General features: G+C 38.2%; 2 protein-coding genes across 6 annotated transcripts in view; one reads left to right on the top strand and one right to left on the bottom strand.

Annotated features, from left to right (window-relative positions):
• Nucleotides 1–1,183: 1,183 nt before the first annotated feature.
• On the bottom strand, nucleotides 1,184–6,267 carry skida1 (SKI/DACH domain containing 1). The gene has a single exon (XM_056737859.1). It carries the CDS (start codon nucleotides 5,590–5,592, stop codon nucleotides 3,217–3,219), a length of 2,376 nt encoding a protein of 791 aa, XP_056593837.1. The 5' UTR covers nucleotides 5,593–6,267; the 3' UTR covers nucleotides 1,184–3,216.
• A 2,770-nt stretch (nucleotides 6,268–9,037) lies between these two features.
• Nucleotides 9,038–25,761, top strand: part of mllt10 (MLLT10 histone lysine methyltransferase DOT1L cofactor) — a 43,028-nt gene continuing 26,304 nt past the window's right edge. Inside the window, exons 1-7 of one of the 5 annotated variants that reach the window (XM_056737855.1) lie at nucleotides 9,038–9,586; nucleotides 12,671–12,833; nucleotides 14,555–14,634; nucleotides 18,860–18,914; nucleotides 21,736–21,845; nucleotides 22,823–22,926; nucleotides 24,446–24,539. In XM_056737855.1, the coding sequence (XP_056593833.1) occupies nucleotides 12,671–12,833; nucleotides 14,555–14,634; nucleotides 18,860–18,914; nucleotides 21,736–21,845; nucleotides 22,823–22,926; nucleotides 24,446–24,539 (606 nt within the window). In that variant the 5' untranslated portion in view covers nucleotides 9,038–9,586. Of the gene's footprint in view, nucleotides 9,587–10,983; nucleotides 12,834–14,554; nucleotides 14,635–18,859; nucleotides 18,915–21,735; nucleotides 21,846–22,822; nucleotides 22,927–24,445; nucleotides 24,540–25,761 lie in introns of those variants that run through there. The other 4 variants (XM_056737858.1, XM_056737856.1, XM_056737854.1 and 1 more) reach the window with 4 other exon arrangements.

Genomic DNA, 25,761 nt, shown 5'->3' with positions numbered 1-25,761 from the left:
CTTTGATATTAAATATTGTCATGCTCTTCCATTGAGTGCTAATATATAATGTATATTATTGTATTGCCAATATACATTTAAATTGTATTTATTTATTAAATTTAATTCCATTGTACTATTCCATTTTAATATTTGGTCAGTGATAGTTAAATTTGGTGATTTTTAGATTGGTATTAGCCTATAGAAAATGTTATATTGATGGATCCTTAGAAATTTCCATTGTTTGCAATGATCTTTGAAATTATCTCTGTGAAAAACAACCGATTGCTGCTGTTGACCTGGCACTTGATTTACTATGATTAAATATTAAGTCATGATACATTTCTCGGGTATTGCTTACTCCTCGTCATTATACTGAGACATTTTTTTTCCTTTTCTTTAAGTTTTCTCCCTTCTCATATTTTTCAGTCGAGGGAGTGCGGAAAAAAGCTTACGTTTAACTGTTTTTCAGAGCGTAGTAACATATAGATGAAAACAACAATATTTCTGAGAGATTTGTGTTTGTGGATGCCTGAGCATTATTGTTTAAAAAAATCATGCCAATAAAAACTTGAACTAAAATTGAAAAATGTATTATTCTGACACTTCTTAGTTTCTCTCTCTCTCTCTCTCTCTCTCTCTCTCTCTCTCTCTCTCTCTCTCTCTCTCTCTCTCTCTCTCTCTCTCACTTATATCCACACACACACAGAAACAGACGCGCGCGCATGAATTAAACGATTATAAAACTATAGCCTAACATGTGTAGCCTAGATCATGTCTTTTGAACACGATACTTTAAAAATAGGCTCTTTCTTTGATGTAGAAGTGGAACTATACTGGATTTTCCTGTTTCCGTTGCCTGGTTAGAGTATGCTAACCTATATACGCGCGAAGTTGCTTATATTGTGCTCGAGCTCTTGTATAGCAGGGCACGAGACCATCGTTTTCCAGACCCCTCCCCCACACCAATACTTTATATTTAAAATATAAAATCAACTCAGTGAGGGTTAAATCCTATTTGCATGTTATTTAAATGCTATTTTGTAAAGTCATTGTCAAATTAATAATTAAATAAAATACTGCAAATATAACGATCCCAACAGACATTAAAGAGATCAAAGCTATAAATGAAGATAATCTCACATCACACTCAGTATTTAATGAACAGTTTAACCAGAAAAGGAAAAGTGCTTCAAAATCCATTATTCAAGTTTTCATTTCGAGTGCATTTATCCTACACAACAATGGTATACAAAAACCGAGAAAAATCACAAAAATAAATATGCATTTTATAAACAACCAGTGACTTCAGCTTTTAAAAAATCCATGTCAAAATTTGACCTCAAGTATTGTAGCAAAAGCAGAAGGATTAAAAACAGTCAGTCTTGACCAGGTGTATCATTGCGATGTGAGTCACCGCCCATTTTCCCATTTCTGTTCTTTGTGGACGTCGCTACATTCTGTTTAATTTGGCTAGTTTTGAATTCATCCTTCTAAGGTTGAGTCGACAAATTATGTTGCCAGTGTGCAGTGCACTTTGACAAAGAAAGGAACAAAACAAGCCGTTTTGTAGGCTCGAGGGAGCGGACATTAAATACAAAAATACAAAACTATTATATTTTAATCATTCACCTGTCTGATCTTCACAATATGTCGCATATTTTAACATTCACAAAGTGATCATTTCACTTCACACAATACACAAAACTGGTCCATGACTCAATGCGTTAAATTGAGTTTTTTCGATGAGAATCATGTTAATTCAGTAGCCTCGCTTTTGCCAAGTCTGCATAGTCTATGCCTGTTCTTTCATAACTCAAAGGCTTTGTATTTATTTGTGCAGGAAATCGGTATGCAATTGAGTTTTTGGATCACGGAAGCAGTTGGCTATCTGCTTTTAGGCTCTTGGCAATACGATGTACAAATGTATTAGGCCTACTTGGGGGATATAATCACAGAAACAATTCACTTCTGAAGGCCTGTTTCGAAGGCAGTCTGCTTTGCTGGAGTAAACAAATATGGTACGTCACAGTACATTCATCACAAGGCATTTCTAAGGGACAGGATTCTCTAGCAGAACATCAAGTTATTACTTGAATGTTATCTCCCCGATTTTTGAGGTAACGACTTTTAGGTAATCAATATATTCCATGGAAACATATAGTCCTTGAAGGAAAATACAATCAACACACCATACAAAAAGACAAAGCTACTCGAATTGAAGAGAAATAAACATTTACTAAACATACCCTGACCAGAATGTGTGTGTGTGTGTGTGTGTGTGTGTGTGTGTTTTCTACTAAGCACCGATGTTTTTTTTCCTTGATGTCCTCACGTATGCAAAACACCGTTGTTTGCTGTATGCCTGCCGGTCGCTGCGTTTAAATCTCAAACATTAACAAATAAGACTAACAAATCTTTCTTTCATAGGCAAACATTGTAGAAATAGCACCAAATGAATTAACTCGTTAAAAAAGTTTTTTTGGGTTACCTGTGATGGCTATTTTTCGTAAAATAAAAAAGGAATAATTCACCTTATTGGGCATTAGCAAAGTGCAATGCATGGCAGATTTGTGCTCTAGCTGTTCTGTAGCCTACCTATATGTGCTATAGAAGGACTTGGATTGGTGTTTTCCCCTCTATTACTTCGTGCAAATCAAAAAGCTCCTGATTGTCAGTTTAGAGGGCTATTGTTTGAGGCCTATCGTAAAAGTTATGTGTGCTGCATGTGAGTTAATACAGCCATGCGCCAACATGTGGGGAACACCCTTAAAATGAATAAATAAGAGGGGTGTAGATCATAGGCCAACAGTAATTGTGAAAGACAGTATTTTGGGAATAGCATATGAAACCAAAAAGCAAATGACTGGCCTAAAATATACAAAGTCAGTTGTCTCAATAACAAAACCTAACATTTTGTTGACACAGATCTGACAATTATGCCAGAATGAGAGATTGTTAACCCTGCCTGCAAAATGAGCCAACATTTGCTCCATGAGAGTATAACCCAAAAGCAAAGCGGCAGCAACAACACAGTGTAAATAAAAACAAATATCTGTTTCTTGACAGATCAGCGTGTAATAAATACCTCTGTATATTCCAGAGTCCCAACCTCGATAGACAAAATTTAAGGACGAGGTGTGCTACATAACAACAGGCCAGGATTTAAAAAAACAATGAAAAAATACAGTGCTGGTCACAGTTTGAAAACATTTCCATCGACCTCAAAATATCAGTTTAGTGAATAACAGAGGCTTTCCTAATTTTCTGGCTTGGATGGGGAGGAACAACTGCGCTACCAAGCTGCCATCTCCACACCGGGTGAGAACGATGAGGCAGCTGGTTACTTTTCAAAGAGTTCAGCGAGTAAGCGGGACTCAAATCTCCATCGCTGCCGATGATAAGTGACGGCGGAGAGGTAAAATTCTCCATGAAACTGAAGGACGTTTTCTGAGACGTTGTATTGTTGCTCGCTCGCTTTCGTTTGCTCGCGCCAACATAGTCTTCAACTGAGCCATCGCTCGTTGCAAATTTTTCTGCAGAACGGGGGCTCCTGTCAACTTTTGCACTTTGTTTAGATGACGTCCTTTCGGCTTTTTTTCCCAGAAGCACTGTCCTGTGGTTTCTCCTGACCCTTGCTGCAATTTTGCATTCTCCTTCCTCGGAACAATGAATGTTTAAAGTGCTTCTTGATTCCTCGTTACAGGCAGGTTTTTTTTGCACAGAGCTTTCCGTGGTTTGAATCGTGTCTTTGCAGTGATCGGTTTCCCTAAAATGGTAGCCGATGGCCTTTCCATCAGCATCGTTATCCTTAAAATAATTTACATATTCATATTCGTCAAAGGTATCCTCAACTTTAATTTTAACGTTACTGATGCCAACGGGTGACGTTTTAACACCCGTGTTCCCCTCATTGTAACAGACGGGCTCCTCTGCCTCTGTTTTGATCTGTTTCATAGGTGAGGGCAGTTTGAGGGAAGTTTTTGATTCCCTCTTGAAATTTGCTGCTGATGAAAGATTGTTGTCAGATGATTTACAAACCGGTACCCCTTTGTCCTGAAAACAGTGTGATACCAAGGCTTGCGGACATTTGTTTGCAGATCCTGGTGTTCTTTGTTGGGGAAACGCCTTATTTCCATTTCCAATAGGTGTAAGACCAATCTCTTTAATTTTGTTAGAGTCTGAAGTCTGTGGATCGCTTGAAAATTCAAGGCGTGACACACGTTCAGAGCCCCCGTTTACATCTGGGAACCAGGCCCCCACCACGCAGAACTTTTGTACATTTGCGGCGTCACCATCCCTGCATCTATCCGTGAACGATGCACTACAGTCCGCTTTCTGCGTTTTGCCAACTCGTTGACAATCCGAAATAGTCGATCCTCCTTGGTTGGCAGGTATGTTCTGAAAATTAGGCCTGTAGTGAAAAGTAGGCTGTAAGACCAGGGGTGCTTTTGTGTTTTGACTTGAGAACCTTGCACGCCTGAACCGAATACTCTGCACCGAAACTTGACTGGACACAGAGCTCGAGTCAGACTGAGAGGAGCTCTCTTCATCGGTACTAACATCCGAGGAATCCGAGAATGAGTCATCATCCTCCTCGTCTGAAGTTCCGGAGTTGCTGGTGGTAGAGAAACTGGATCCGAAATCCGAATCGTTGTTTATCCGTTCAGAGATGGAACTAGATTCCGTATCACTGCTGCAGCTTTCCTGAAAATGTCCAGTGTGCCGCGGGTCGACGTACAATCCATGCTCGAGGTGGTGAAACTGGCTTAAAGATCCGTTGGAAACATTTGGTTTACAGCACTTTGGGACGACCAGAACCGGGTGGTTGCGTTTGCTCCTCGACCAATACTGCCTCGCGCTGCTCTCACGCTTCCTCTTCCTTTTGTAAAGTAGGTCTGCGTTGCCTTGGTGCTTCGACTGCGCTGCAATGGCGGACTGATAGAGCAGCGGCTGTCGGTTCACAACGTGTCGAATAAACGCATGTTTCTGATTAAAAGCAACGCAGTTGTCGTTTATCTGAGCTGTTTCATAGTTTTTAAAGGGTGTAGATGCCGACTTGGTCACCGGCTGAAAATCACGGGCAAAGGATTTGCTGTAAATTTGAGGTAGATTTGAATGGGTGCGAGGTACAGAGTCCTGGCGAACAGCTTTCTTTTTGAATGAGAAAGTCTGTGGGACGCTATGCAAACTGAACCAAACTTTATCTCTCCAAAAGTCACTTCTGGCATCCGTGGGGGTTTTGTCCTCGCTCGCTTTTTCAGATTTTTTCTTTGTCTTTTCTCTTCTTTTGTTTGATTTCAAAACGCGCTCGGTTTTGCATGAAAAATACAGTGCCTCCACGTCCTCTCTTGAAATAAGAGTACATTTAGCTGCGTGGAACGCTATAGAATTTATTGCTTTCAGCTTTCGCAATTCCTCTAAATCACAGTGATGCTTCTTCACGTTTAAATGGTCCATTCGTTTGTGTACAGTAGTCCGCGGGATATTTTTCAAGAGGTCGGTGAAGACTTGAGAAAGGGCAAACATTTGTTTGCCTTTGATAACCAAATAGCCAAGCTTAACACCCTGCATTTCCTCAAAACCGGATTCCAAGTCTCCCATTTTCTCCATTGCATTAATTCCAACATTTAACGCGACGGACGTCCTTAAAGCTTTACTGCTGGTGCTGCTTCTGCTGCTGCTGCTTTATTTCAAGGCATTCTGCTGACCAGTCCAGCATAGGCTGTGACATGTCCACACTGCGTGATGAACAAAAAGTTTTACATAGAAAAACAAAAATGAAATGGTCTGCTTGAATTAAAACAATCAATCCATTGACCTGAGCACTGCATGATCGATGGAATGTGTGTGATGTTGCCGACAGGCTGGCTGCTGCCTGTCTGAGCTCCTGTATACCTGCGCTCTCTCAGCTCCCTTCCCATTTGGCCATGAGGAAAAGAGGAAGGTGAACAGCACTACCAGTGAGAAGGATAGAAGCAAAGAGAGTAGGGCAGGGAGAGAAGGGTGAGCGACAGAGAGAGAGAGATCATGAAAGAGAGAGAGAGAGAGAGAGTGTGTGAGAGAGAGAAATAGAGCCCAAAATGCAGCTGCTATTCCCGTTGCTGGTTTAGTCACAAATAAAATGACAGTGGGAACTGAGAAAGGCCGGAGACACCTTCATCAATTAATGCCCCCGAAGTCTACGCTGATTGGACGTTACTGACAGGTGATGCAATAAAAATGGATATTCCACCCATGGCCACCCCCACCCCCAGCTAATTACCATACTGCTGTAATCCCACCTCTCTTAAATAGAGCAAATAATTCGCTAGTGACAAGTCCATATTTAATATTAGTCATTTGTAACTACAATTAGGCTACTATAACTCTGTGTTGTGGTTGTTTAAAAAAATAATGCTAAATATGTATATGTTTGGCTGTACGCTGAAGCACAGCACAATTTCACGCTATCGGGTTGTTATGGAATAAGACATTGTTAATCTTTTTTTGTTTACGTGCGATTTTCACATTTTCGAACCGCGTTGAACTCAGCTAAATTCCTACTTATTATTTGGGATTTGCTTATTTTGCGGCGAGTTTTTTTACACAGACAGAAAGCAAAAATTGTGAAATTGAAGTTCAGAACTAAGGAAAATCGATGGATGCATTTAACCAAAATCAGAGGTGCTTTGAATGGAGATAAATAATCGTGACCAACAGTTTGGTGTATATAATATGTCTATCAATTTATTTATGTTAATTTATATTACCGTGTAGGCTATGTTTAAAAGCAAATACATCATTATGTTTTTCGGCGTATAGGGCCTATGCGTTTTTTGCTATTTCTCGAGTGTGACATGTGTGTATGTCTAGGAGTTTGTATGCGTTTGTGTGCACGCGCGTCCTGGTACCAATGTGTGTGAGTGCAATAAAGACTAACTAGATTGGCCTATGGTTTGAGAAAGATGCCATGTGTTGGAATCAATATACACATCTTACGTCATATGTGGTCATTTAAATAATTTGTATACAGAGGTAAGAATTTAAGGAAGACTTTACAAAAAGATAACAAATACCTAAAAGAACGCACCTACAGTTTTTATGTGCTAAAGTCTTTTATGGGAAAATAATTGAATTGTCTCTACTGTTAAAATGTATATTTTCATAGAATCTATCAGTAAAAATTTGCTGTGTTTCTTTCATTGTTCAGTTTTGCATTATGTGTGCGGAAAATGTATTAGCCTATGCTTTGGTGCGGTTGAACATAGTCCGTTTTTCTTAGATCGTGCAAACCTCCATCCCACTTCCTACCATCGCGAAAGAAAAAATAACAGGTCTTTACGAGCAAAGACTACCCCCTCCCCCGTTTGCGTATAGACATTTGCTGTTTTTTAAAATGGCAAGGAAAAGAATGTTCAGATAAAGAAAAGTTATGACCTAGGACATAACCAAACATTGCAGATTGTTTACACAACAATTAATTACAGAGAATGCATCTGACAATATAAACTGAACTGCATATTATGTAGGCTGTTATGTAGTTTTATAAAATTATATAGTAAGTACAGACTATGCAAGGCCTTGCTTTTAAGGTGGCGTTTAAGACACACCATTACCCCTTTGCTGTTCATATCTCTTTTCCACTGTACAGTGGATTAAAGTTGTATTGTTTCTTAATGAACACATTCAGTTTCAATTCACAACATTTAAATGCAGATGACCTGCCCTGTAACCTTATAAAGATTCACGATGATTAAGCCTGTCATGGATTTGAACTGACGCCTATAAATGGTGCAAAGTTCACTGACGTTTTGGCATTTTAACGTCGACAGTGCAGTTCCAGATACCCGTCATATTTTTAAGTCCAGTCATACGATAAAAAATGGGAAATAAGAAAATTAGGCCTATATACACGATGAGAATAAATATGGGTTAAGACAATACAAGATAATTGACAGAGAAACTGATGGAACATTGTTCACACTTTTTTTCAGAGCACACACACACACGTTTTAAGATCTATTAAACCCACCATTGCAGCTGATATTGATAATAGAAAAGCAAGTACGTCACATCCAACTGCTACAACGTAGGATACGTTAGTATAATTATGGTTTGCAGAGTCGCTTATGTGTATGTGGTGCAATGATATGTGTTAATCACCACAGTCCATTTGTTGCCAAAATCGGCATCTGTATTTGTCATGCATGAGCTTCTGTATAAGCGTGGTGATAAACTTGCTGTAGTTCATAAACATCTTAAAGGGAAATAAGCAGTGCTACACAATAGGCTACCTACAAGTGAGTTCTGATGAGTCAGAGGGCTCGGTCTCGTGTGAAGCATTGAGTGTTAAACCGTATGCCACTGGCTGCTTCACAAAGCGATAAACATGTTTATTAATATTTAAACAACACCATCTCGCATGTAAAAAGTGTAAATGTCTTACATAAATACAATATATATTTCATATGTTTTAATAAGATAAGACAAATGTACTAATTGAAATCCTTATTTTTCCTGGTGCATAAACAGCCGTACTCTCGTTCTCGTATAGATTTTTACTCAAAGCGTTGCTCAAATGCGGTGATGAAAATATTTTTCTAAATTTTTAACCTAATATGTAGAACAATTGTTTTCTCGTAAATTTTCTGCGTTAGCACTGTTAATAATCCATTTTATTCCAACCTCCGCTGAACTCTCCATAACTTTTATTCAAGGGGCACACATCATTTGAAAGACAACATGCAGGTCCTGGTCCTTTGATTCTGAAACCTCACAGCTTGAACAGCCCTCAATTGTGACATGAGTGATAATGATTGATCTTCGACCCAGTGTGCATAGTCTTGGGTGAAGAGTTGAAAGTTCTGCCTACAGAAACGTTTGCTCTGTTTGAGAATTTAGCATATTTTACTTTTCCTAACATTCAATTGAAAACTATGATTTAATTTGGCCAATGATCAAGGCACGTGCAGAATGTAAGGATTTTATTAGTTTTAAATCAATTTATTGGATTTTTATTAGAAACAATTATTACATTAGGCTATTATAAAGAATATATCTTCTAAACAACACGTTGGCTTAAGCTGCCACATACACTATTTTTGGAAATGACTTCTGTTAAATATAAACTATAACTTCCACAAAACAATTCAGTTTATCTAACAAATAAAGCAATCCTTTTAATTTATTTAACGCTTACTTTAAGCGATTGCTATAGCTACGCTGTAAGTCATTGAGGAAAAGCAGTGATGAATTATTCGTAAGTATTTATATTGCTTTAACATGAATATATGTGAATGACTAAAATCTACAAATTTTATATACATTGTTTAAAATTGTGGTTTCTTATGGTCGTCTTGGGACAATTCTAGATGCAATAAAATCAGGATGGCCCCTGGACCCTTGGACGTGACGGGCTATCCAAGTGGGGGTCCGCGTAGGCTACCTCACTACAACGTGCGAGACTCAAACAGCATGCGAAACACGACCGGTGACAAATGAAAAAGCGCAGTGCACCCAATTTATTATAAAGTTATGAGTATTATCAAATGTGCGCGCACTTTTCGCTAAGGATCGCGAGCTCAAAGTTTGAAGAAGAAGATTTGCACATTAGAGATCGTGTGAGGTAAGAGGACGTTTGTTCGTCGCGCTTTGCCAAACAATAGGAGAACAAAGAGCACGTTTCCTTCGAAGTTGTCCAGTTATTTTAGAAAATAACACCATAAGTCTTGCGGTAATATTGAATATTGAATGTAATTTACAGTATTGAAACATTTATCCAACGGTTTAGGCTTTCCTTATATTCGTGATAAACCGGTAGACAAAGTCACGGAGGAAGTTGTGAGATAAACATCTCGTTAAAAGTTCAAGCACAATCAAAACATTGCGTGACTGCTCCACTACGCGAATGTTTTCAAAGAGTGTCTAGTAAGTGGTGTAGCCTAAATGTTAAGCGACCATCAGTACTATGACAAGAAAACTTCTCGTAGGATAAAAAAGGAATATAAGACGATTGTTTTCTCTCTCCTTTAAACACGTGCGCAGAGGCAATATCTAAATGACTAGCCTAGAGTTTCTGTAGTGCCTACACGAGACACACAAACAACACTCGTTCCCTTGTTCAACTCAAAATCTCAATTTCATGAGCCCGTATCCCAGGATTAGTAGTATTTTGTTCCTTAATGCAAAAAATATATAAAACGCTTGATCTTCATCGTATCAAATAAATTACAGAAGCCACGGGTTCAGGATCCCCAGCATTTTAACCTGAATTTACAGAGTTAGCTTGTTGGGGGTGGGCTGAAATAACCTTTCACCCTGACGTGTCATATCTGCTTGTGTGTGTTGTGTTGTGTGAATGTGATTGCCCGTGAGTTACCCACAAGTCTTTGCATAAATAGATATCGTACTACAATCAAACTCAAACTCTTCCAATTGCAAAGTTCATGCCTCTGGAGTTCATCTTCGCTCCGCCTTTAAATTCATCCCATGATTATAGACATTGAAACAGATTCAAATGACTTTATTTTATTTATCTAAATATATATAAAAATACTCATTTGTAAATGTATTATTTTGAGTCATTAACATACTTGGACAAAGTATGATAGGTTTAAAAGCACGACGTTTTTTTTTGTTAAGATATTCAATATGTTGGATTTAGCCTACACGGTGGTGAGGGATTTAATTATTTCCTTCAAAGCAAAAACGTGCCTAAGGAAAATTCTGTATTGGGGAATTGCACACAATTTTTGGAAGAGCGTGACTACATGTGTAAAAAACAAAGAAAGTAAAGGGTACAATAAGTACATTTTACAAAAGAAACTTATTTGCAATATTTTAAAGGGCACATATAACTTTTAAAAGCCGTTTTTATAAACTGGTGATTAAACTAATATAATAATTATAATATAACATTACATTACAATGAAAAATAATATATCATCAATAGTGCAGAGCGTCATCCAATCATTCGTTGTCATTAGTGTCAATTTTATATATGCCAACTATTTACACATAAAGGTCTTTAGAAAAACATTTTGGGATGCTATGACGTCACAGCAATTTAGAATGATGCGATTAATTTATTAGATGACCTTTTGAGTTGTTTTTGTGAAAGTGGCATAAATCAACATTCCACCAGCCACTGATCTATAAAGGAGGGATGGGCCCAGTTGCATACATTTGGCCGCTAAGTTAAGACTGCGTCTCACTCACTAGCAATTAGATTGGACTAATCACGTTTTACTTTTCATATTATTAGCCTAATCTACCTTTTTATAAATCTGATTTAAAGAAGGTATGACCACTCTTGACGAAAAAATTTGATGACTAACTTCTAGACTAGTCTAAGCAGTTTATCCAATCGACCCCTGATCTATATGGTAAAAACTAATGTACATACTTTGTTAAACGCCAGACCGACAGTGAACACACTAAAAGATGATCATAGAAATTCTAAAACGTAAACCTATGACGAATTTTTTTAAGATTGTTTGACAATTAAAATATATAATTCAGATGGACATTTTTCCTTCTGTAATGGGACATTAATTTTTTTAGCTCGTAGCCCATTTTACATTAAACGAAGCCAGATAAGAAAACAGTAAATATCTGTCATATCATGAATACACCTTTGGGCTATTAAAATTAATTTTACAGAGAAACACGCTATTAAGATTATAATATATGACCTACAAACCTATGATTTGAAGACGTCATAAATGTCTGAAACAAGATTCGTAGATGCATATAATTGAGCAAACATTACAAAATATTTCATTACATAACGCAGTCAATAAGAGACCATCATAGAGAGGAACTCCTTTCAAAAAGCATCCCAGGCAGCGGTTGATAAAAGTTACGTTAGCTAACAGTGTTTTTAATTGCAAGATGTCTCATATGCATGCAGTTGTGATACGTTTACAATTATTCCAAATCTTTGAACGATATTATATTTAGATATTTTTAATTAAAATCGTTGCTAATTAATCCATTTAATAAGTAAATAACCTCATGGTGGCTTCAATACCGAATACGCGTTAGGGTAAATGAGCCTTTATTTTGATATATTTACTAAGTGTATACTTTAGCCTTGGAATTTCTTCTTCCCATCTTCCAAATAGATAACTTAGATGTATTCCACAAAGTCGGAAAAAACATCACCTATAACCCTACTTAACATTATGTGAATTATTCTGTTCTGAGGTTAAATTGGTAATTAATTTTGACAAGTTATTTCGCACCTTAATGAAACAGCATGTGTAACCGCAATCTGCTTCTGCAGAATTGTAGGCCTAATTACTAGTAGCCTCGTTTCTTTACGTGGAAGTCGCATGTGCTCCTCACATCATACGTTGTCACCTCAATGCAAATAACAACTTCAAAATCTTGCTTGTGGCAGTGCACCGTCGCCCGCCCCCACCAGCGGAAAAATTCAATGGCGCTCGTCGCGTGTATCAAACAACCCACAAGGCCTGTCGCTAGTCCACGGGCAACCTCCTTTCAGCGCGTTCTGCGCATGCGCCTTTAAGAGAGTCTTCAGGACGGGGTTTGTGTGTTGAGCCCAAAAAACCCGCTTAAACACAAATGCGACTGAAATATGGCTTTTCATCGAAATGGGACTTAAACTTCGACTTTCAGTGGAGATAGGGATTCGCGAGACAAACGCCCAGTCTTCTTTTTGTTGCTCTTTGTGTTGTGGCGGTAGATGGTATCCAGCGAGTTGTATCTGCCAGAGGAAGACGACGACTCTGCGAGTACTATGAAGGAGATGATCGGAGGTTGCTGCGTCTGCTCGGATGAGAGAGGCTGGGCCGAAAACCCTCTAGTCTACTGCGACGGTCACGGGTGTAATGTTGCCGTCCACCAAGGTAAATATAAAGACAACAGCATCCACGTGCCTGGGGTCGATGTGTGTTTTTATTTTCTTTACGGGAGACATGTACGAGGCGGATGTTTTGATAAGTTCCCTGCTGTTGAGGCGAGAGGATTAGCCTAGCCTAGCTTAGCTCAACTCAACCGACCGCACAGTGTGACGAAAGTTTAACGTGACCACCGCTTTCTTGCGCTTGTTTGTGACACTGGGACGACCATTAATCATTTTGCTTGTTTAAACCGTCGATTCGCTGTGTTTTGTAACGTGTAACGTTATCTGTTCTTGCGAGGAAAGTTCCGCCTGCGTGCTAATGTTTTGCGGTTAGCACGAGCACTAACAGCATGTCGTTCATGGCTGTTCATTATCTCGACTTTTTCGGGACCAACAACATGTCAGTCGCAGATATGAAAACAGACATGTGTTAGACACTCATGCAAGCCCTGGAGGTCTTTACAGTAAAGCGTAGAACACATATTTATGACTAGCCATCTAAGCTGTCAAATATTGACAAATAACTCAACAAACCATTCTTAGGGTCACGCTTTATGTTCACTTGTTTTTTATGTTTGGTACATATGGTCTGCGGTAGATACAAGTTTTAAATAAACTTGATTTCAGAAAATTGTAGGACATGTGACTGCTTTAAAGAAGATCTGACGTAGTTTCTATGATGCTGTGTAGGAGTTTGCTCTGACATCGGTACCCTTCATTTCTAACTTCTGTTTGTATGTTGTTGGTTGTTTGATAGCACTATGGTCAGTTCAGATTGTCTTGGAGCTATGATTCCTTAATGATATGATTATCTGATTTAAATTCAAATGTTTATGATTGTAATCTTTAAACCTATTGTCAGGAGTTTCTGTGAGGTTATGGTGTCGAACTCCACTGGATTCTTTGGAGTTTTATATTTTATAGCGATACTATAAGTTGTATTCTAGTAACAATTGAAAGTATTAGTAAAGTGGTGTTTTCTTGGTTATTGTTATTGAATGGAGAGTTTGATCTTATATAAGATTGGGCTGCACAGTTGTAGACAATGATAATCATGATTTTATGGTCAGTTCAGAACTCTTTTATTTATAAGGCCTATGCTTTACAGCAAATGAATATTATATAATCTGGTGCCATTGAACTTTTTCACCGTTTTTCAAAGCATGCAATCAATCATCTAAACACTCGCCTACAAAAATTTACGTTTTGTGACCTTGGGAACGAAAGCTTGCTACTCCATTTTTTGTAAATAGATCATTATTTATGGTCACTCTTCATGTTTGTCTGTAGGTCTTGCAAAAAAAGTAGAAAAACATATAAGGATATTTTGCTAAATTGTGGGAAGCATAAATTATTAACACGATTAAAATACGATTAATCGTACAGGCCTTATATTCAGTGATTAATTATCTTAATGGTAAACATATTTAAGTTTTGTCTTTAAGCATTGTTTAGCATCTAGTCTTGCAATTAAATGAGTCAATATTCATAATTGCATTTTGTTTTAATTTGCTGTTGTTGTTGTTGTTGTTGTTGTTGGCACAGCTTTTCTGATAAAATGGAAACAAAAAATTATAGATGGTTTGCAGGGTTTTGTGTTAAACGATATCTTCCAAAAACTCATTAAAACTTTGCTTTCCATTCAAACTTAAAAACTAAAGTTGTGTTACACAGTAGTTGGAAGACAGTCTTTATATCATCTGTCTTTTATTCTTGTTGTTTCAGCCTGCTATGGAATTGTCCAAGTCCCCACAGGCCCCTGGTTCTGCAGAAAATGTGAATCACAGGAGCGAGCTGCCAGGGTGGTGAGTTTCCTTATCTTTTATACAAAGCTTTGTCTTTCGCCGTCGTTTTTTTGTACATATTGGGTTTGTTTGCTGGTTATATTTGACAGTCAATGAGATATTTGTTATTGATTCTTTGAACTGGTAAATTTATCCCCGATGTTTTTCTGTAGCACAACAGGTGCCAAGTTACTAATGCAAACTTTGGTTGGTGGAATGAGGGTCGGAGACTAAATGAAAGACATAGGATGTCTGTGATCAGGCAGCTTTATTTATTTAGGTCAGTTTTGTGACTGGGTATACTTCTGGACTGGATTGCAGGGCAGTTGTATTGACATTGAGCAATCCAGCGGTTTTTATCTATGTTTAGCCACAAAAATAATTCAAATCAAAGCAAACTATTAAGATTCCTGACATTAGTTTGGACTTAATGCACATTTAGGCCAGTTATTAAGATGTTTAGGAGAATATGAATTGGCAAGTGCAGAACAGTCACTCAAGTCATCACTGAACACAATGATACTGTTGCACTTTTAGATAAAGCTGAATATGTTATTTGTTTCTTTGAGGCAGAATTGTTGTTACACTCAAATGCTAGTAGTTGTATGCTTGTCCTTTATTAACCATTTATAGTTTAGGGACAATGCATATACTGCTCCCGTCAGTTTTTTAGATTATTTTTTATTCTATGGTTTTAAGCAATACTTTCCAGCAACTGAGCCATTTCCTGTAATAGAAAACATATATTTTTTCATGACATATAGTATCTTATTGAAGGTAGCTTTTATGCAAATTCTGTGTTTTTCTGTGTTTATATCAGGTGTCTGTGCATTTCCGAACTGTGTGTTTTGTCATGTTAAATAAATCATGTCCAAAGTGGACTAGGTAGCCACCATGACTATCTGTACGAAACTACAAAGTACAGATGTTTATGATTTTGTTTTGTTTGGTATTTTAACTGCATTTTGGCTGGTTGGTTGCTTTTGACTATTTATCAAAATACATGTTCTCTGCTCAGATTTTGGGGTTCACAACTATTTGTGTCAAATGTGTCAGCACAACAGGGGTTGACAGTAACCTAGGGTTTTTCTGATTGACAATACTATCGTGTATCGACGATACTCGGACATATCGCGGAAAGCTGATTCCACATATGATAGTAGGCTGGTTGCCAACATATGTTGCATTTTTAATATTACAAACGCCAATTGTGCATTTCTTTTTGGAGGAGACCTTGCAATGGCTTGCTTATGCTTTTCCTCACGCAAGAGAGATTATAATGTGGCGGCTTGGCTTTGAGTTTTCCGTGCTCAAGGTAGCTTGAAATGCACGGAGCTCATGCTTTTCATCGTGCCAGGGAGGGTATATAACGTGGAGGGTTACAGTTTTCTGCGCACGAGAGAGCTTGTGATGCGGGCAGCTCTGGCTTTCCTTGTAGGACTTGCTATGCATGTGAGGGTTTAAGACCAGCGCATTTGTTGTTCCCGTTTGGCAATCAAGTAATAACAGCACATGCGGGCATCAGTGAAGTGATTGGATTAATGTTATTGATTTACAGCAATAGTTTACTGTCTCTTGTTTAAAAGGTTGCGGTGGGAGCTTAGTAACAATGTTGCCAACTGCACTGAACTTACACTCTGAAAGAATGCTATTTGCTATCACAAATGAGAGTTTTCTAGCCACTTAAGCTGTCCACAAATCCAGCTTGTCAAAGATAAATGCCTAAATTGCCACGCCCCTCGATACTTCCGTTTGTCGGCGATCAAAAGGGTGGCAGTAGAACGATCTGACTGACAGAGAATAGATTTTTACATACATGCAGCCTCATAATATCATTATAATAGGATTTTGGCCATATTGCGATACACTTTACCTTATGTATACGCAATAATGAGATTCATATTGCTGCTCTTAATTAGCTTTGTTTCCTTCATAGCACTTGTGCTTCCAACCTCAAGAGTTAGGAGCACCAGCAAAATTTTAAGAGCAACCACCCGAAAATGAAAACCATTATCTGTCTTAATAGTCAAATACAAAATTGTAACAACTGAAAATTCTGCCATTAATTACTCGCACTCAAGAAGTTTAACATCTGTATGACCTCCATTATTCCCCAAACGCAAATTAAGATAGTTTTGGAAGATATCTGACTCCTCCTTAGATTGCAACGAAACCAATCTTCAAAGCGCTGAAAGTGCCTAAAGACATCATAAATTTGTCCACACTACTCCGGTGGTTCAGTATAAATTATTATAATGCGACGAGGATACTTTTTGTGCGCAAACAAACAAAACTAACGACTATATAAAAAAACATCCTGATTTCAGTCATAGTTTCCAGAGCGCCTTCCCTTGAGGGCTCTCGACAGTGCATCCGGTGTCAGCCTCGCTCGCTCGCAATAAGAAGGCATGTTAACACCTTAATCGCATTTTTGCTGCTCTGATCATATGAAATCTCCTTAAGTGAAAGTCATGGTAAACGTGACAGTCTGAAGTTTTGCCGTTAACATCGCAACGCGATTACAGCATGCACGACTATTGTGGAAGCATTTTCCATCATATTTCTAAATTCATCGCGGCGACGATTAACCATGAAATAAGTCCACATAAGTAATTACGCTTTTGCATTTGACGCGAATATATTAAAACTATAGCCAATAACACATCTACTCTATTTGAGACCATTTATGCTGTTTATTATAGCAAATAATCAGACTAAGTTAATCAAACTTTCATGTATACGGGAGCAAAGAGGTGTTTTATACACAAAACCACCATAAGTGATATACAATTTGTTTAATGCAGTAAGATAATGATTTGTTTGCCAATCATAAGAAACTCATGAGAACCCAGGAGATTGCATTGATCACCAACTTTTCCCACAGTTTATCATGTAAACTTTCAGAATATTTCTGAATCAGTTCACAAGATAAAACTTTGTGGAAATGTAGCATGTTTGGTGCATGGCAGTCAAAGATAATATCTTGAATAAAACGTAGCTCAAGATAAACACCATTCTGTTGAATGAAAAAAAAAAATGAATATAGTGGTTGGGTGAAGGAAACATGAATGGTAAGGATAGACACAGTTGCACTGGCAGTTAAAGCAGTTTCCTTTGAAAGCTCAGCTATGAGACATGAAATGAAAGTGGCAGTTTAGACCAGAAGAATATGTGTCAAGAAGGAAAACCTGTTATGCAACCCATTATGTGGTTATTTTTTGTTGAACAGTCTGGATTTATACCAAAACAGTGTCCCTCATCACGGCTTTGAGGTTACAGGCCATATTCAATGCCTTCTGCTCCTGTTCTGTAATGAAACAGGATTTTCCTTCCTTCTTTTTGTCAACAGGTGTGTTCTGTGGTAATATTTTTGTTGCTTTTTTGCAATTCCATCCATACCCCAAAGATGTGTGAAGATTGTAGCTTGGACTACCAAAAATCTCTTTAACATTTATTTTAAAAACAGAAATCCTAATTATGAAACCACATTTCTGCACTTTATTCCTCCACATACTAAAAATGAGCCAATTTTCTCCATTTATGCCCTGCTTTGCCACTTCCAAAGATTAAAGGGTGGAGGGGGAGAAAGCCAAGCTGGCAGACCTCTGAAGAAGGAGGACTGTCCACCACCTGTAACAAAGAGGAGGAGGACAGCCGACTGAGCAGAAGTTTAAAAACATTGAACATAGTGGTATGTGGCACATAATGGCATGGTTCCAAGCATAATGTTTTGCCCCAATATCTAACCCTGTTCAAAGCTTTATTAGGTAAACATTTTAAGATGAGTAGATGAGTGAAATGTCGTTGTGTATGCATAAGGGCTCTTGCGACAAGCTCTTGTTTTTATTTTGCTGCCTTCAGAAGAGTTCTGGATTTTCTGCAAAATCATTCAACCTGTTTTAAAAGGTTATGTTTTGGTCTATGTATCTGAAACGGTTTGTCTAAACCTGTTTTTCTCCTATAGCAGAACAGGTCACATTTTATTCTTATATATAACACAAGTTCTTCTGGGTTACAGCAGTGGATGTTTCCCAGCTTCAGTCATCTATCGAAGGCACTTATCTTCAGTTTCATTGATCAGTTTTGCTGGGATGATCTGCTTTCTGGTTTCAAAGAAGCAAATTATGTCTAACCCTCAAACTTTGCCTTAGTTTGTTGCCCAGAGTTCCTGAAAACCATCAGAGCCGTGTCTGGCCTGCAGATGATTGAATGCGAGAGATTCATGTTATTTCTCTTCTCTTTTCAGAGATGTGAGCTGTGTCCCCACAAAGATGGAGCACTGAAACGAACAGACAATGGAGGTAAGAGTTCTAACTTCACCATCTTTTACAAATAATATTTTTTAGGAATAATTTAGCCATCCAGTTGAATTGCGAGTGACAAGAATTGAGTGTAGAAACTCAGCGGCTAAATACAGATCGGTATCCAGACACGGGAGCTATTGATTGATGTTTTGCACTGCATTTGACAGTTGAAATGCTTAATAAAATCTTTTCAGAAATAAGTAACTTGTTGGATATTGAATTGTAGGAATTTTTATTCTCAAATGCCACATTTGTTAAGCATTCAGAAATCCTAACAGAAAGTCTTATTTGTTGGACGAATTAACAATATCTAAAAGATGTTAAAAAGATGTGAGCTCTTGGGAGAAGTGCATGCTGTGCTTACAATAACACACTTTTTTACACCTCTAATGAACATCAAAAAAAAATTTGATTTTCTAATATGGAGTGTAACACTGATCACAGATCATTCTGCTGTCAAAAGATGCCGCTGATACTGTTGTTTAATAATGAATAAAACAATGTTTGTACGGTCCCGTCAATAATCTATTAAGTAGAAACAATTATTATCTACTGAATTATGTCTCTATTCAACATTTTTTGGACTTCATAGGGAGATTACAGGCCTTGTTACTCAGTTGTTTCTCTGCTTTCGAATCAATCAGGTGTTTTTTCTAAGTCTTGTATTTTTAGTTGCAAAAGTGGGTAAAAGCTTTGCTGAATTTATTTACCTTTTATAAATAATTGAGACGGGGGGAGGGGGGGTTTGGAAGTGTGTTTATCTATCTCACCTTATTTTTATGAGTGGGCGGTCTCAGCGGGGTCATTGTGGGGCTGAGAACGGACTTCTGTTCTTCATGCTCAGGGTTCACGGTGAGGGCAGTTCAGAGACTGTAAACATGGCATGGGACACAGCTGCAGGACCATGCCCCATCTTTAGGGGCGGTGATCTATTTAGCGGCCATGAGGGAAACATCATCGCCCCAGGCTTACGGTTGAGCAGTTTCAAACAATGTAATGTCTTTTTGCCTGAAATTTAAAAGCATATTGAAATTCCTGGAGTCGTTTATGAGTAGGATAAGTCATGTTTGACCAAACAATGTCATATTTTGATTTAAGCAATTGTTCCTACTAACAAAATATTTTTCTAAGAATAGAGGTGTGCACTATTTGTGATCACTGTAGAGGAAAATCTTTTACTGTACCACATTCAGCTCTGACCCACTTCCTCCCCTTCATGCTAGAACTGTTGTTGTTAATTCTTTCATTCGTTAATCAAGAATTTGAAGAATTCAAGATTAGTGCTGTGTACATGCAGTTAAGAACATCTTGGACAAATTGTTCTATTCAAGAAAGTCACCCTTCTGTTTAAGGGGTTAGAAGTTCTTTGGGGTGTGCTTGGTTTTTTATTGCCTGGTTTATAGGCTTCTGCTGGATTCTTGGAGGGACTTCAAAACAAAAAAACCCACCTCCTTGTCCCTTTAGGCTGGGGTCAAAGACAGTTCATAGGTTCACCTTTAAGTTTAGTCCTGCTGCTGAGTCATTACACTGAATAAATGGAACTCATTTGCACCCGCTTGTGAAATTGGGTTATTAAACCAAATTCAAGGAATGTAGTGGTTTTGTGGTTAAAAGACAGCTGATGTGATGAAAAGCTTAGATGGTGGGAGCCTGTAATGATATAATATTTATGTAGTGTGCGTGTGGTTGACACCCTATGGTTCCACACTAAGTCTAGACTGTAGGCAGAAGAAAATATGCCATCTTATCCTATCCTGGTGTTCCCTTTTTATGTGGTCACACTTAGCCCACACGCTTTAATAAGTGTTTTTCACACAGTAGAGGAAGCCAGGCATATAGGCCCATAGACATGACTGTAAGCAAACAAGTGACCATGGTCTCTAAATAACAGGCTTGATATTAGTTCTTGTCTGTATTGGCCTTTTCTGTTTCTACCCTTTCGTTGTTTTATGGCTTTTAACAATAAAACATCTTAAATGTTTGCTCTCTTCAATAAACTTATGTATGCCGTTTAAAGATCAGAAGTTATGCCACTAAACAAAACGAATATGTCCAAAAATGTGCATAATCTGATGTTTGAACCTGGTTCTATGGAAATGGTCGCAATTACAAACTGCAGCTAGCTTTCTCCATTGATTTAGGTGGAAAGAAGTGAAAAGCAAACCGTGATAATGATTTATGTAGCTTTTACTGTAGGGCTGTTAAGTGATAAATCGCATCAAGAATAAAAGTTTGTGTTTACATTATACGGGACTCCAGACTGCGACCAAAGGGTCGCACTTTGTGACTAGTTTTTGAGACAGCGCGAGCATTTTTTTACAAGTACTCGCTCGTGTGAGACCTACAAATTTGGAATTTCTTCTAGTTGTTATTTCATGTGGAAAGACGACAAGAACGAACGACAGGCGAATGCTTTTGTTAAGTTATATTTGACGATATTTATACATGTGTTGTGTGAAAATGAGGAAAAGTGTCCCTAATACACAATACAATCATCGTAACTATGCAATAACACGAGACCTTTAATTTTGCTTAAATGTGCAACACTGTTAACAATTAAATATATCGTTTTTGAAAACCACAATTGTCTGCACGGTACACAGACGCATGTCAACAAAAACATTTAATTTGGATGCGATTAATTGTGAATGATTTTTGTCAAATTTTCCATATTTGCACTTAATAATTTTTACTTGCAAATGGGACTGAAATTCTGGATATGTTGAGCATTACTTTCCTCAATTTAAAGGCATTTCTAATACAGGAGTAATTTGGTCTCCATCTAAGCCTCTGCTTAAATGTATGTGGTGTTGTTTAGGTTGGGCCCATGTGGTTTGTGCTCTTTACATCCCAGAAGTTGAGTTCGCCAATGTTTCCACCATGGAGCCCATCGTGCTTCAGTCTGTCCCTCATGAACGTTATAACAAGGTAAGTTCCATAACCTCGGTGTGACCACTTTGTAGGTCACACATCTAATTGTGTTACATGTGTTCCTATTACAATAAGTGTGATGATATCAGTTGGAAAGCAAAGTCTCAACACGAGGGTCTCATAAATCAGCACAGCAGTGTAAACATTATGCGAGAAAGGAGTTTAGGCCTATGCTGTGAGCATGTTTTCATAAGGCACTGAGTGCCACATTTATCAGTCTTGAATAAACACAGTGAGTTAGCATTACAGCTCACAAGAGTAAATGAGACAAACTTATGATTCACATTGTTTAAAATGTACAAAGATTATGTGAAAAATTGCAAATTATACCTATTAAGTCTTATTATAAATGTGCAACCATGTGTATTTCTTGTATACTTATGGCATTGAATTATGGTGCATTACTGAAACTTGAGAATGTCTAAATGTTTAGACATTGTTTTAAAACGCTTTCAACTCAACCGTGAGGGTAAAGAAAACACAGTTAGCTCAGGTACTTATGAAATATGCCAACGTTACACCTCTTCTTTCATTTTTCATTTGAAAACGTAATTATGTTCTGTTTTTTATGGATGCCCTTCAATGCAGTAGATAACTACAAAACAATCAGTTAGCGTTATATGATTTGGATTTAGTACTGTGTCTGATGACTTGCAGGACTAAGGAGGCCACTTTAATCTCATGCTTGAAATAGTGGGTTTAAATTCGGAGATAAAATAGATTCAGCTCTGTTGGTAATTGAGGCCTCACTGTGAGCCAATTTAAAATGGCATGGTTATCACTTGCCTAATAATGGAGGCGCTGAGAAGTGCGGCATCGGAGAGACCGGTTAAATTGGGAGAGCCTCCATGCTAAACAAGCATTGGGTCAAACAGCAATGCGTTACATACCTTAATAAATGCTTTCGAGATTTGTCTGTTTCTGTGTGTGAAGAATCAGCCGGGTTCTTGTTTTTATTTCATTTATTTGTGTAGACCTGCTACATCTGTGAGGAACAAGGCCGAGAGAGCAAAGCTGCTACTGGAGCCTGCATGACATGTAACAAACATGGCTGCCGACAGGCATTTCACGTCACATGGTGAGTCAAATTATTAAACCATTTTTATGTCTTCATTTAACCCATATGTGTCAATCTGTAGGGGGTTAAAATTTTATCACCACAAATTAACATCTATAAACAAACACTGGTATCACCTGAAGTAATGGTAAATGTTTTGCTCTACATTGGGTATGTGCCTGTTTATGTTTTTTTCTTTTGGGCATATACTTATTATAATGGTCATCAAGTTTATCACTAAAAAGCACATAATTAAAAATTCAATATGGCCAGTGGGGGGAATGTCACTCACTAATGTTTCTCTGGTTATTAGAAACGCTGCAAATCCAGTGTTGAAGTTAAAAGCATTTCTACTCTTTGTGCTCATCCTTAGATGACAGATCCCAATTGAGGGCAAATGGAATATTTCATCTTTTTAGTGAACACCTCAGTTCTGCCTCTCTGTTTTTTGTTTGTAGCTAAAAATTGTAGTGCTTGCCTCTTGTACAGTGTAAAAGGTATCATTACTTCAACCCTGAAAACATGGCAGTTTGCCAAAGTAATCTCATAGGGTTACATTTTCTTTGTGTATATTAAAACTGATCATGTGTCCTATATGGCGATTTTTCACTGCATGGTATAGTCAGGTTTAGTACAACTTGGCTCGGTACAGCTCATTTCACTTCAACTTACTTTGCTTTTCCACAGCAGTTTAGTAGCGCTTCAACGTGGGTGGGGTTTATAATCTTATCGTCATTGTTGCGCCACCTCTACCTTCATAGCATCATTTTGAACGCGACAAAACACACGCACAACACAGTAGTAATGGAGCATATCGATGGCGGATGGCAGCAAAACAAAATACTGCTAAAATACCGGAGAGTTTGGGAAGTCTTACAGCAAAGAGCATACAGCAATCATTTGGTTTGCTCAACGGCGGACAAGGATTGGCTAATGTTGCATTTAGCATTGTGTTAATGGTCTCTATTTTGCTGTGACGAAGCATATAACAAAATGGCAATATTACGTTTTAAACTGCGTATTCATGTATTGCAAATCCAATGACGCTGGTAATGATTCTCTCTGCACAATCACTGAACTGTGTGTAAACATGTCACATTTTGGTATTTTTACAGTAGGCATGGAGGTGGTATTAACAAAAGTATCCGGTAGAAGGTTCTGTACCCAGTGGAAAACCCCCAAAATTGAGCTGTGCCGTACCGTGCAGTGGAAAAGCACCAATAGTATTGCGCAAATATTCTGTCATCACTTATTTGCCCTTATGTCATTCAAAAACTGTATAGGACTCTTTCTTCTGTGGAACACAAAGAGAAAATTTGAGAAAGTTTTGTGTCCATACATCGGAAGTCAATTGTGGCCAATACTGTTTGGTTACCAACATTCTTCAAAATATCTTCTTACGCATAGTGCAGAAGAAAGTCATACCGGTTTGAAATGATATGAGGACAAATAAATATAACATAATTTTCATTTTTGAGTAAACTATTCCCTTCAGTTCGGTGTTGTAGATTCTGCTGATCCAACTGTTTTTTTAATCTAGTGCTCAGTTTGCTGGGTTGTTGTGTGAAGAACAGGGTTCAGATGCTGATAATGTGAAATACTGTGGATACTGCAAATACCATTACAGCAAACTGGTAAGATTCTGCCTTTTCTCATCCATCTAATACTATTATACACACACTGGTATTTAGCACCATCTCTGATGAATCACATCTTTCATGTTCTTCATAACTTATATCAGATGTTTTGATTTTGAATGATTAAAGCTTTGTTATGGAGTCTAGCCCGAATATAAATAAAATGAGTCTAGAGCCTGAATGTACATATAGTCTGTATGTAAAATATCCCACAATCAATAATTTTTGCTTTTCACATTGAGTTTTACTTTTTAATTTGTAGTTGTGATGTTCAAGATTTGCATATTTTGTTCAGTATTTTTTTTTCTTATGTCAAACTATTATTTGGTGGCTTCTGTTCTTGGCTCCACTCTGCTACCCTCCATTTCCCTTGTTGTTATATCTGGCTACACACGGATCACGTCGAACACATATTGATCATGTCGCCACCGTGTCATTATGCGGTTATTGAACATCCAGAATCGCATGTGAATGCGCAGTGCCTTTGAAAGACCCTGCCTCATCTGGAATAGCTCTAGTTTCTTAAATGTCCAGCACTCCTGGTCCAATTACAGCTGCTGAAAGCCAAGATGTGGCATAATCCCCACCCCCAGTGGCCCCTGCCGTCCCCATCTCAATCCCCCTCAAACCCTTTAACCCCTTAATCTCGTTGACAATCAGCAGCAACTCACTGGGCCCTTGTCTGGGGATCTCTTTTCCTCTCCTGTCCCTCATCCCCCACCTCTTTCCTGCGTTTCCCTCGTCATAATACCCCTCGCAGAAAAGGAAGGCTAGGGTTTCAGAGATACAATGACAGCCCAGCTACGGACTGTGCTTTTCTATCCACCTTCACTCGGGCCTTAGTGTGCATGTGGACTTGGGCATGTGTGTTTGTGTGGTAAGGGGGTTTATCGCTTTCTCGCTCTGGCCCTAGAGCCGCAGCCTCCCACTGCTTCTCAGATTTGTGCTGTACGTGTGTATGTGTGTTCCTTCCAACAAAGGCTCTCACATATGGCTAGACCTCTACAGGTCCTCTGAGTGAGGGCTTGGAGGTGGGGCCAATGCTTTGTGATGTTCTCATAGGAGATTGTATTGAGTCAGGATGGGGGAATCGTGACATTTGTTATTTTTGTGTTGTATTTCATTGCATATTTCATTTTCATGCATTAGTAACCACAGTTGGTGGTGTTTGAATGTTTCAAGTGATCATGTTGGTAATAATTTTGCATTCATTCATATT

The sequence above is a fragment of the Triplophysa dalaica genome, chromosome 23 (assembly GCF_015846415.1).
Source record: "Triplophysa dalaica isolate WHDGS20190420 chromosome 23, ASM1584641v1, whole genome shotgun sequence".
NCBI classification, from domain to species: Eukaryota; Metazoa; Chordata; class Actinopteri; order Cypriniformes; family Nemacheilidae; genus Triplophysa; species Triplophysa dalaica.
Note: the sequence above shows the minus strand (reverse complement) of the source record. Positions and strands in the feature narration are given on the sequence as shown.